The 13040-nt window shown below is 37.3% G+C and overlaps 1 protein-coding gene across 9 annotated transcripts in view; it reads left to right on the top strand.

The window, feature by feature from the left end:
* Positions 1–13040, top strand: part of COL12A1 (collagen type XII alpha 1 chain) — a 99338-nt gene that overhangs the window by 14715 nt on the left and 71583 nt on the right. For 7 of the 9 annotated variants that reach the window (XM_056487020.1, XM_056487022.1, XM_056487023.1 and 4 more), the window contains 7 exons: positions 42–206; positions 635–808; positions 1603–1893; positions 2116–2718; positions 4071–4343; positions 6615–6887; positions 7832–8104. The exons of 1 other annotated variant lie outside the window; for it this stretch is intronic. In XM_056487020.1, coding sequence (XP_056342995.1) covers positions 42–206; positions 635–808; positions 1603–1893; positions 2116–2718; positions 4071–4343; positions 6615–6887; positions 7832–8104 — 2052 coding nt within the window. The remainder of the gene's footprint in view (positions 1–41; positions 207–634; positions 809–1602; positions 1894–2115; positions 2719–4070; positions 4344–6614; positions 6888–7831; positions 8105–13040) is intronic. One more of the 9 variants, XM_056487026.1, reaches the window with a different exon arrangement.

Here is a 13040-nt window from a genome sequence, read left to right as displayed (position 1 = left end):
ATACAAGTCTAAAAAGACACAACTTGTGATGTTGATTTTAGGTGAGGCTATTGATTACCTTGTTCAAAACACCTTCACTGAGTCTGCTGGAGCAAGAAAAGGCTTTCCCAAAGTAGCAATTGTCATTACTGATGGAAAAGCTCAAGATGATGTAGAAATTCCTGCAAGAGAGCTTCGTGACATAGGAGTTGAAGTTTTTTCCTTGGGTACGTTGAGTTTTTCTTTTCATAAAAAGTTAGTTTATAAGTTTTGCAGACTGTGTAGCTGAAGAATTTTATTATGCCTCTCTCTTCATGTGGATGCCTTAAAATAGGTCATTTGTGCCCTCCAGAGTGGAACACACCAGTTGTGTTAATTTGATGGCAATTATGTAGGTCCTACATGGAGATTAATAAGACTGACAAGCATAATTTCAACCTTGGCCTCATTCTTCACTTACACCACATGATTTTTCCTGGTTGAAAATTGAGCATGCCACTTCATTTCATTAATTGTTGTTTTGTAGTTTGATTTTTGATCATGACAGAATTTAAACTCAGCTGTATTCCAGGATGTTTTCATACTTCACAAATACATTCACAGGTGTCTGTATTTTATGGTTACTTAACACAGTCCTGTCTATTGCTGCTTCTAGGTATCAAAGCAGCAGATGCAAAGGAACTCAAGCTAATTGCATCTCAGCCGTCACTGAAGCATGTGTTCAATGTGGCTAATTTTGATGGAATTGTGGATATACAGAATGAAATTATCTTGCAAGTGTGCTCTGGTGTTGATGAACAACTAGGTGAACTGGTTAGTGGGGAAGAAGGTGAGACGCTTTATAAAAAAATTATTCTTAGCTTCAGTTCATTCCAGTGTCTAAAGAGGCTATCCCTACTTCCTTTGCTTTATTTCTAGAGTTTCATCTGTTGCCTCACTTAGCAAGTGTGGAGAACTGGTCTCAGTTTTGTGTCTTTAAATGCAGGATAAGAAAACATGTGATGTAGCAGATTTAGAATAGCTCCATTATTATGTAATTTCAAAGGCAACACAGTGATCAGAGTCAGTTTGGACACAGGCATCACTTCCATGGAAAAATGCATTAAAGGAAAGAAAACTGCTTGGTGAAGTGTCAGAATGTGTAATAGATTGAGAACAAAAGCATGAAAACTGTAGAGAACTGAGAAAACAAAGACATAAAGCTGTATCACTGCAGCTTTCTTGCCCTGTAAGGTTTTAAGTAACTAGTTATTCTTTGACAGAAATGGCAGTAGAGATGACTCTGTAGTACTCTGCTCAAGTCTGCATTTGTTCACACTTTCTACCGTGTTCTTGTGAGTGTAGCTTTCACTTTTGGTTGAAGCAATTTTAGAGCTGGGCTGCACTTTTGGAACTTATGCTATACTTGGGGGACCACAAATGCATTGTTCATATTTTTTCCCTCTCACTGAAGTCTCATTTAGACTGTCCTGTAATTAATTTCTCTCTATGCTAAAAAAAAAAAACCAAAAATGATTTTTAGTAAAGATCAGCAAAGATAACTAATTCCCAAAATAGAAACTGTTAGGAAAATATGTTTATAATTGTAACTAATATTTTGGATTTGCTTTTGATTTCTTTCAGTGGTGGAGCCTCCTTCAAATCTGGTGGCCACTCAGGTCTCCTCAAAGTCTGTTAGAATCACTTGGGATCCATCCACAAGCCAAATAACTGGCTATCGTCTGCAGTTCATTCCAATGATAGCTGGGGGAAAACAGCATGTACTGAGTGTGGGTCCTCAGACTACTGCTCTGAATGTTAAAGATCTCTCTCCAGACACAGAGTATCAAATTAATGTTTATGCAATGAAAGGACTGACTCCCAGTGAGCCAATAACTATAATGGAAAAAACACAACCAGTAAAAGTTCAAGTAGGTAAGTTTGGAGCCACTTTACTTTCAAAATTTAGCTCTTAATTGGTGAAACCTCTGTAGCTTGTTTTAATATCATGCCTTTATTATTTTCGAGAAACAGCTTTGCTTAGCATAGTTTACTTTGGTTCTAAGCATTGTGTGTGATACATGAACTACAGATATGATTGTAATGCTATGTGGCAATTGAAAATCTGTTTACAGTGGTTATTCTTTTTCTTCACAGAGTGCTCACGTGGTGTGGATGTAAAAGCTGATGTTGTGTTTTTAGTGGATGGTTCCTACAGCATTGGTATTGCCAATTTTGTAAAAGTAAGAGCCTTTTTGGAAGTGTTAGTTAAAAGCTTTGAGATATCACCTCGAAAAGTACAGATAAGTCTTGTCCAGTACAGCAGAGATCCCCATATGGAGTTTTCTTTGAACAGATACAACAGAGTTGAAGACATAATTCAGGCTATTAACACCTTCCCCTACAGAGGTGGATCTACCAACACAGGCAAAGCAATGACATATGTGAGGGAGAAAGTATTTGTTACCAGCAAAGGATCAAGACCAAATGTGCCGAGAGTCATGATTCTTATCACTGATGGGAAATCATCAGATGCTTTTAAAGAACCTGCAATTAAGCTGAGGGATGCAGATGTAGAAATTTTTGCAGTTGGTGTGAAGGATGCAGTGCGTACAGAGTTGGAAGCAATAGCATCGCCCCCTGCGGACACCCATGTTTACACAGTGGAAGATTTTGATGCTTTTCAAAGAATATCATTTGAACTTACACAGTCTGTCTGTCTACGAATTGAGCAGGAGCTGGCTGCTATAAGGAGAAAATGTAAGTAACTACTATTACTTTGAGGAATGTAGAAGTGAAAAAAGGATCTGAACCAATGTTTTGTTCATATAGCTACCTAAAAAATTTATATTGATGAGATTCTCATACAAACGATAACTTTAATAACTGGGGATTTGCTTCTCATTTTCAAACATATTAAAAGCAACAAGTGAAATTAATGGATAAATGGAAATGAAAAAATATTGGAGAAATTTTTTCCCCCACCCCTGCTCTGTATCTAAAAAGCTAATAAAATGTGTGTCTATGGGAATGACCTTAGTGGATACACTCTGCTTTTGCACTCAATGTCTTGAGTAAAACAGTTACCAGAGCATTCTTTTTTCAGCTCTAGAAAATGAGGTGGCAAGTCTAAGGTTGTCTTTTAGATGTTCAAAGGCAACGAAATAATGCAAACAACTCTAGAGGGCAATTCGATTAATTTTTAGGGTAAAATCAATGGCCCTCTGAAAGGGCCTTAAACAAGACAACTTGAGGCTGCAGATGCTGGGTGAGAGTGATTGCAATCTAACTATAAAGACTGAAATGAACTAGCACATGAAAGTCTTCACATGCTTCAAAATTAGGCCAGCATGGATAATGTTTAACATTCAAAAGATTTCTAAATGGCCAGCTTTTGTTCCGATAAAGTTAGTTGACTAGTTGCACCCACAGTGTCCCTGCCCATGCTTAGTAGGACACTATCATTGAAGAGTCCGCAGTGTTGAAAGCCCCTCTCTCTTTAGGATAAGCCTTTTGTTCCAGGATAGCTTTGAGGAACAAACCAGCAAAGCAGTCTTTGTTTTAGAGGGTTTTAAGATCCTGCTGTTAGGCTGACTAGGCCAAGCAAAACAAGTCCAGGATGTCAGATTTGTGTCAAATTCCTTATTCCCCCTTTGACTTCATTCCTGAAAAAATACTGAGTTTTATTTTGTCTTATTCCTAATCTAGATCTGAAAAAAAACCCCAGCAATTTTTAGTTTCTATTGAGGACACAATGTTATTGCTGTTTGTTGGACATATGAAATAGGGAACCCAATTTGATCATCCAATTCTAAATTAAGTTTTCATAAATATATATATTTTTAGATGGACTGTTTTAATTTGACCTAGAAATCATTGAGTTGGTGCTTTTACTTACTGTTGAATGATTTTAGGCAGCCTAGTTATGATCTTCTTGAAATTTGATAGACATAAGCAAGTATAGAAAGCAGATACTGTGCACATGCAACAAAATATCTGTTGAATTAGAATAAATCAAATTATTGTGGAACATTTTTACTTTATTTTAGAAATTTTGTGTTTAACATATTCTGGCAAGCATGCCTCATATGCACGTTTTTATTTCCATACAGCTTATGTACCTGCAAAGAACATGGTCTTTTCTGACATAACATCAGAGAGTTTCAAAGTAAGCTGGTCTCCAGCTGGATCTGAGGTTTTGTCCTATCTCATTAAATATAAAGTAGCAGTCGGTGGTGAAGAATTCATTGTTTCAGTACCAGCTTCAAGTACCAGCTCAGTTCTCACTAACTTACTCCCTGAAACTACTTATGCAGTCAGTGTGATTTCTGAATATGAAGATGGTGATGGCCCTCCCTTGGATGGAGAGGAAACCACCTTAGAAGGTAAGATTCCCATTATTCTCAAATTATTACATTACATGACAGGGGAGTCGTGTTCAAATGAGAATTTGTTTAGCTGGAGAATGGATAAATGAGGAACAGCCAACTAAGGCTGAGTAGTTGTACTGCCATGCAGGTTGAGAATAAATAATATTGTATTTCAATGCATTCAGTAAAGATTTAAAATTCCAATACATGGAAGCATCGAGTATTGAGCTTTAATTTTCCTGAAGGTTGGATGTGTTGGACGTGAACACAGCAGTGTTCCTCTGCAGTGGCCTCCCTTCAAATGAAGTAGTGTGTTCTCAGTATTAAATTCTGTGGCATGAATTATTGTCAATATAGTCTCAAGTTGGACTAGATGAACACTGTAGATTCTTTCCAACAGAACTATTCAGTTCTATTCTACTCTATGTAATAATTATTACTCTGATGCAGGAATGCATGTTGACTTCAATACATTTAAAGGCAAATGTGTGCCTATGGAATTTGCTATGTCATCCAGTATAACACTAGTAGAAATCTTGTTCTATATACAATAGGCTTTAAAGGGCTTGAGTTTTGGTTAACTGCTTTGTTTTATCAGAAATTAATTGGTCTTATCCAATAAGTAATTCAAAAGTTCCATTGATGTCAGTATGTGTTTTATGTGCTCAATGGCTGTAAATTTAAGCATGGTAGCTTTATTTTTTTCTTGGTAGAGTTGCCATGATGCTTTTCTCCTGATTGAAAAGAGCAGCATGACAGTAGATTTGATTTTCTATTCCAGTAGTAGAACACTCAGTCTACTCTAAATCATGCTTTTAAAAATATTGATCTACTCTTTTTCTTTATTCCATGCTGTCATTTGTGACCTTTGGTGACATAAATGGTTCCACAAGGGAGCACAAGAAACAGCATGTTAATTGCTCTTTCCTCTTAAGACTGATAGAAATAAACACTTATAAAACAGCTTAGTTTGGATGTTAAGTTTGGAAGATACAGGTTTCACTGTCAGTTAGCACATTTCCATGACTGTACCAGTCAGAATATTTTGGACACACAAAATCTTCCCTTAGGAAAACAGACAAATTCTTGGCTGATAGAACATGTGGCTTGTGTGCATAAGGGACAGGAGAAGGAAAAGCTTTAGCAAAAATAATCTGTCTTCCCACTGGTAACTGATACTACCTTAAATAATTATTAACATTGTGATCTGATGATATCCCAGCACGTCTCAAAAGACAGAGTTCTTCTACAGCCACGTAAACATCAGCAGTTCTCCATGCAGATCTAGCTAACAGTTTGAGCCAGATGGGTTTCTTGGCAATTAACTTTGGTTTCAGGCTTTTAAAGGATTTAAAGTTGAGTATTGTGTTTCTGATTAATAAAAAACAAGTTTCTATTTTTAAACCGGGATTATTAATTACTCCACTATTTACTCTGAAGAACAATACTTATGGAATATAGATAGCAAACAACAAAAAACCAGAACTTTTTTTTCCTAAGTGACAATGCTATGTACTGCTAGGCAGTGTGCAATACAGTAGATGTTTATGTCTGTTGGAAGACTCAAGTCTTGTTTGGTGTGCCCACTGAGTTCATCTGAACTGCTGTATCTTTTGTCAAAGACCAGCCCAGGTTGAAGAATTCACCACAGATTTTCTTTAGTTTCTAGGATAATAAACTCTTTCTTTGAGATAGAGACTAAATTCAAAAACTTTTTTTTAAACATTGGATGCAACTCATATTGCAATGAATATGTTTTTTGTTTGAAAAATTCAAAGAAATCAAATTGGTTTGGTGAGTGTTTTTTGCTGTTGGTTCCTTGTTTGTTCTTGCAAGTAGAATAGCTGCCTGTGTGTAGCCAGGTGTATCTGACAACTGCCATTTTCCACCTGTAAATGGAAGGGGTGCAGAAGCAAATGGCCACAGCAAGGAAACTTTTACCATTTTTTGTGTTAAGAGCTTTCCTCACTATGTCCAAATGTCCCTTACAGAGTTCAGTCCTACTATTACCACTAAACACAGTCAAACTGTCTTAAGTTTCAGAAGCAGTTGTGGAAACTGGGATGAATGTACTTTTGGGGACAACTTTGTTCCACTGCTGAAAGTAACTATGACCCTAAATTTTCAGAAATTACTAAAGGTGTTTGTACCCGAAAGCAATGAGAGGGCAATATAAGCAGTTTTGGTAAACTGGATGAGCTAACAGAATGGTTGGTGTGGTTTTCTTTCAGACACTGCTTCAATAAAGGCAAATATTTACAACTTACATGTGTGTATTTTTTGTAGTTAAAGGTGCTCCTCGAAACTTAAAGATAACAGATGAAACTACTGATAGCTTTGTAGTTGGCTGGACTCCAGCTCCAGGAAATGTCCTACGGTACAGGCTTGTTTATAGACCACTTACTGGAGGAGAAAGGAGACAAGTGACTGTCTCAGCAAACGATAGGTCAACTACTCTGCAGAATTTGATCCAAGATACAAGATATGAAGTGTCTGTTGTTCCTGAGTATCAGTCTGGACCTGGGAATTCATTGAATGGATATGCAAAAACTGATGAAGGTACATGATCAGTGCTGTGCACATAGTAAGCGTGAGGAAAACTCGCTGCATATTGACATATTCATACTGAAAGGAGAATAAATCATATAATCCATATGTAGACAAAGAGAGAGTTATAATATTGCCCAAGCCTAGCTGAGAGATAACTTAAGACAATAGAATTTATCAAAATTGCAATATTTCATTTTAAAATACAGTATCTTGAGCCTGATATGGCAAGGTGACTTGGATGAAGAATCTACTTGTATGTTTAATTAATTGCCCACATGATTCTTCATATTGTCATTGATATAAATTATATACCTTATACACCTTTTGAGCAAATTTAGACTCTATTTGCACTTTGTGCTGAATGCTTAACAAGAAATTAATGAAACATTTAATTTTCTCAAGTTATCACTGTAGATTTAATGTATGTGAAAATGCATGATCCTGTAGCATGTATCATGTATCATGCCGTATTAAACAAAATCCAGAGAGTACAGACAGTATGACTGTCCTGATTGTTGTTTAAGTTTCACTGACCCGTGACAGTTATCATCAAAAAGACCTCTTTAGGAAACCAAAGCATTATTAATTTCGTATTTCATATTTCATTTGCCATCTTTGACTTCCGAAGACAGTGACTTCAACATGGATCTTTGTTGAATCTGAGTATATCTAGAGATGCTAGTATGTCTAAGTGCTCCAGGATTGAGCCTACTTTAACAAGAAAAAAATAAAAAGTAGACTTTATTGTGCATTTTTGCCTAAGGAGGGTGGGGATGGGATTGTACAGTCCTGATTACAGTACAGGTACACTGTACCAATGTTAGTCTATTTAGTCTATTAGTCTATTAGGGAAATATTTTTTAACATAAAATCCCATGTAGTGGTAACCTAAAAGCTAAACCAAGAAATGAAGCTTGCTTCAACTTGTTTTCAACATTTTTTAACATGTGCAGTCCGGGGAAATCCAAGGAATTTGAGAGTTTCTGATGCTACAACATCAACAATGATGCTGTCTTGGGATGCTGCTCTTGGCAAAGTGCAGCAGTACTTCATAACATACACTCCAGTCGCAGGAGGTGAAACTAAGGAAGTGACTGTTAAAGGTGACACTACCTCTGAAGTGCTGAAAGGCCTGGACCAAGCCACTAGGTATGCACTGACTGTGTCTGCCTTGTATGCCTCTGGAGCAGGAGACGCCCTTTCTGGAGAGGGAGAAACACTTGAAGGTAATTATTTATTGCTTCTGTTATTATTTATGCATTATCTGACCAATGTTTATGGTGTCTTAGAGTGTGTTCCCAAGTTTTCTGTAGAAGTAAATATCTAAGTGAAAATAGACATAAAGACACTCTCCTGCTTTACATGGACTTACCAAACCTTCTGTCCTTGAAAAAACAGTGGGTTCAGTCACTGGTTGTGGAGGGGACTGTGTCTCTTGAAAAAGCTATTGCCAGAAGCACCAACCACAACTGACTGTACTTCCACATAAGCCTCCATTAAATATTTTGTCTCATAACTACTGTCTTCCAAGCAGTTTTAGTGGCATATTGTTCTTAATGTAACAATTAAGTAATGGGGTCAAAGTATCTCATCCCTTTGAAAATCTGCAGCATTTCTATAGTACTGAGATGGAAAGATGTTCAGGGGCCATTTTTGCATCAGAGAAATAACAAGTAGTCTTAAGCATACAGAGTCAAATCCTTCTTCTAACAAAGAATCTGGAGCTGAGCATAAACAGAATGCTGGCAAAAGAATAAGTCAGGGTATCTTATAAGGAGGAAAGACTGTTCTTTCTCTGACATTGAGCAGATAATATCCCAGACAATTTCTCTGTGAGCATTCTCTATGTGATCTGTAGATTGTCAGAGGATAGGGCAAGCTGCCTCATAGGCCTTGAAAGGAAGTGTGACTCTGCTCTGTGCTGGCCAGGGATGCACTGCTGAAATCTGGCACTGCAGCTGTGTAGGCACCACACTTGGAAGCATCTTATAGATGAATTATGTGGAATTCAGGCTTGTCCATTGATGCTAATCAAGTTCCAGAAGGAATATACTTGATTTTCAGTTTCTCCACCAGTTCAAATTTTGCTTATGACATAGGTTAGGAAAAAATCCAGAAAAAAATTAAATTGGAAAATGTAAAATAAAATAATTTTAAAAATCAGTTTCAATGATTCACTTGAATCTGAATTCTTCCTTCTAAAATGTATGTACTTGAACACTGCTGTTTGCAGCATGGGGTCTCTAGGATTCGCCTGTGATTGATGAAGAAAGGCAAATCTTCCAGTAGGCAGATAGTCCCTCTGAGATCTCATTTTTCCTTCAAACAATGTTTCTCTGTCCACAATACAAGGAGCAAGTGAGAGCTCTAGACACCAACTGCCTGCCTGTCCCACTGCCTAAGACCTGATTACTCTGATGTTGCAGCTGTCAGAGAATCAGGCACTTTGTAATTCATGCTGAAAGTTTCCCAGCTCCCTTGCTTTCACTACCCATGCAAGGTCCAAAAGGCTCATTTTGTAGGGGAAAGGAGCCTGTCTCCTGCCCAGAACATTGCTGAGATCCAGGTCAATGAGATCAGGTATCAATCAATATTCTGCCCATACCCTCCAGAAAAGCCAGAACATAATGAACTTCCCTCTTGGTGGTGGTGCTGCCACTTCCTAGGTCTAATATTTTTGGAGGGAAGAGGGAGGGTGAAAAAGTAGATTTTGTGCTGTGTGGGAGAGTTTGAATTCACCTCCACATCCCAGCAGGTTCACAATACTGCAGAATGTACTGGGCAAGAGTCACCATTATTCTTTCCACTGACATCCAGGTCATGAGCCACTGACCTTCCAGGAAGACAAATTTCACCCTCAGAACAAAACCAGACTGGATCCCAAGTAGACATAAGAAGCTGAGAGCCCTGCATTCTCCTCTGTGCTATCAGTGCATAGAGGAATGCCTCAGTCTTCCTTTGCAAATCTTGAGAGGTCTCTGTCTTACTGCTAAACAGACTGAATGGTTCACTTCCTTAGGGACATAGCTCAAATTTTAGTAAAGGTTTGGCTAAGTTAGCTGTTTACATTTGGTGAAAACATTTTCATTGAGTATATTTGCAGTAAACTTAGGAGAGCTCCTTTGTTAACATGGAGCCATGGAAACATCAAATGTGTTTCAAATTCATAAAGTAAGCTTAGCTTTTTATCCTATCATAAAACTTGAGCAAAAGAAAGGTCTTTTAGGGCACTGCTTAGAGCTTCAGTTAAAACACATCCTAGAGAGAACAGTGAATGAGATACAGTAGAATCCAAAGGACAAAATCATCAGAAAAACAGAATTCAGTCTCAGATGCAGACTGTCCTTTCAGTGCTCCCTGCCCTGTGTCCCCCTTGAGGGCTCTGATTCTTATTTGGACTTTCTGCATGGCTAAATTATTAATAAGAAGAAAAACATTCTCAACATAGGTTGAAGAGATGAAGAATTTAAAAGAATATTTGCCTCTATCTTAGGAATGGGCTTATGTGCAACCAGATGAAGTTTAAAATGGGTGTTGGACTTAAAAGGTCACAGAAGCATTTCTGTAAGGAATTTTCCTCTAAGTAGCTGAATTACATTACATAAAAAATTCATTGACAGATTTTGTCTTGGAATAAATATGAATAAAGGAGCCTCCTATCACTCAGTTGAATGACTTTTTATTCAGTTCTTCAGCTGTGAGGAAACAAAATTAAAAATTACATACCATTTTGACATGCATAGTTTTATGACTCAAGTATAAACTCTTTGAAGATTCAGTTGGATTTGAAAATCCTATCAGGATGCTGTTCAGAAAACATTACCCTTCATATTAAAACTATCTCTTAAATCTTCTTGGTTAGATAAAATGTTAGGAAGAGCACTGTAGAGATGTCAGTCTTTACTGGGTGATCAAAGGGAAGGAACAGAATACAAATTTCTTTTTGCATGACAGCAAAGACCTAATTAATGATATTTCCTCATGGAACATCTACTGTGTATTTCAGTAATCAGCATATCTGCAGTTTCATGGGGCAGTAAAAGTACTTGAATTAGGCCAGGACTCTGAACATAGTTGTAGATATTTTAAAAGACTCTCTGACTAAGAGTATGAAAGGTTTTCAGAATATTTGTTGTAGCATATTAGACAGTATTTCAGTGTATGGTCCTATCTTACCATAGTGAAGAATAAAATAACAAAACCTTTGAAGAAACCCAGACAATTATGAATAAAAGGGTTGCAATTTTGGAACTGAAGGGTAACATTCAAATTTCAAAGCTCAGTATAGAAATTTACATGAAAAGAGATGTCATGCTGGCTGTGAAGCTAAAATAAAAATGGTTGGACCAGGATGAAAAGTTACACAGGTCAGTGAAGTGAATACTTGACTAATGATTAGCTGAAATAACTTGTCTGACTGAGGCTGGAAATAGGACAGGTCTTAACTTCTGGAGAAATAAACTTATCAACAGTAATGACAAAAAAGCTGTGAAAGGAAGCATAAAAAAGTGTTTAGTATTTCAGTTAGTTTTTCCATGAGCCATGGTGTCTGAGAAACAAAATAGCGTGGTGTGTGTTTTTCATTGCCAACAACCCAGAAAGACTGAGCACTTAAGTATTTTTCTGTATCAGGAATCCCTATGGGGCTTACTTGATGTCTTCACCATATGAATTCTCACCAAACCTATTCAGTTACTGGTGCCATAGTTGCTCATCATATGAGGAGCTAGGCTTGAGATTGCCTTTCAAACTGGGATGGTTGCTAGTTCATGGAATTGATATGTAGCCTAAGAGGAATCAGACATTTCAGCACCAACAGGAAAATGAGAAAAGAGGAGTTGGATATGGTACCTTCGCCAACTATCTTATAGTCAAGTGGCAGGAAATGAAAAATCCAAACTCTCAGATGTTTATGGAATTTTACTGAATTACTGAATGGTCTCCAGTGATTAAGGATGTAGACAAACATTCTTGCTGCTTTCAGTAATGATTTATTTTGTCTTGCATATAGTAGTAGAACTCACATGGGCAGTTCCTCTCAGACAAGAGTATCCTTCAGCAGAGAGCAAAAAAACTGAGAAATTTTTAGGCTGCTCTAACCTGATCTGCATGGACATGTCTGCCCAGGCATTCACTGAAGGTCCTTCAGTTATGTTTGTTATCTTCAAAATATTTTGGAACAATCACAAGTTGCCCCCTGTACCTCTGCTTTGCTCTGCATGGTAGTTTTGCAGTGTTTTGAAGTGGTTTGTTTGTTTCAGGATTCACAGGAATATCAATCCAAACCCAGAAACCATTCTGTGTACTTGATTTCATTTACCATCTGGGTAATCTCAGTTTCTCCTTGTGTTTTTCTTTTTGCTAAGCATATGCTTGCCCTTATTGCTTCTCTGCATAAAACAGAGAGGGCAAATATTCCCTCAAGTAACTGTAGATAATCTCTTTTATAAACTGTTTGCTTAGCTCTCTGGTCCAGCCCAAAGATAAACACATGCCAGAGGATCAGCATTTTATGAACTGTTCACAGACAACACAGTGTAGAAAGTTTAGCAAATGAGTAATCAGAAAATGACTCATATCTGAGAGTGCTGTTCCATTACCAGGTAATTGTTATTCAGGGAGAATAGATTTCTTTCTTTTTTTATTTTTTTGGTGTTTTTGGAGCAGGAAAAGGGAAAAGACATTTGCCCCTTTGTTAAAGGAATATGCTTTCCTTCTTCAGTAATCCTGATTTTTGAAAATTTATAGCATTCTCATATTTTATATGACCTCTTTCAGTCATAGCTTGATTTTGTCTACAGTTATGAAGTACCATCTAGAGGTGAAAATTCTGAAGCTTTATATTTCATACTGCTTTAAACATAACTGCATGTGCAAAATATGCACTGAGGAAAATTCTCCATTTTTATTCTCTCACTTTCAGAAGTGCATGGCAATCCATCACTGGGCAGCTTTGGTTGGAGCACTTCTATAAAGGTGCCATGGAAAAATTTTCCTCAGACATACTTTTTTGGCTATGATTCCCCTCAGCTCACACAAAGTTGTTGAAATTGCTAAAGTAAATTAAATCAGTGAAGGCTGCCATTTGCCTTGGGATGAAACAGGGCTTGTGACAGCTGGGGGAACTAAACAAATTTTCACTGATGGTTGTATTTGATGTTA

The sequence above is a fragment of the Oenanthe melanoleuca genome, chromosome 3, assembly GCF_029582105.1.
Source record: "Oenanthe melanoleuca isolate GR-GAL-2019-014 chromosome 3, OMel1.0, whole genome shotgun sequence".
NCBI classification, from domain to species: domain Eukaryota; kingdom Metazoa; phylum Chordata; class Aves; order Passeriformes; family Muscicapidae; genus Oenanthe; species Oenanthe melanoleuca.
The sequence above is the reverse complement of the archived record's forward strand: the minus strand, read 5'-3'. Positions and strand labels throughout refer to the sequence as shown.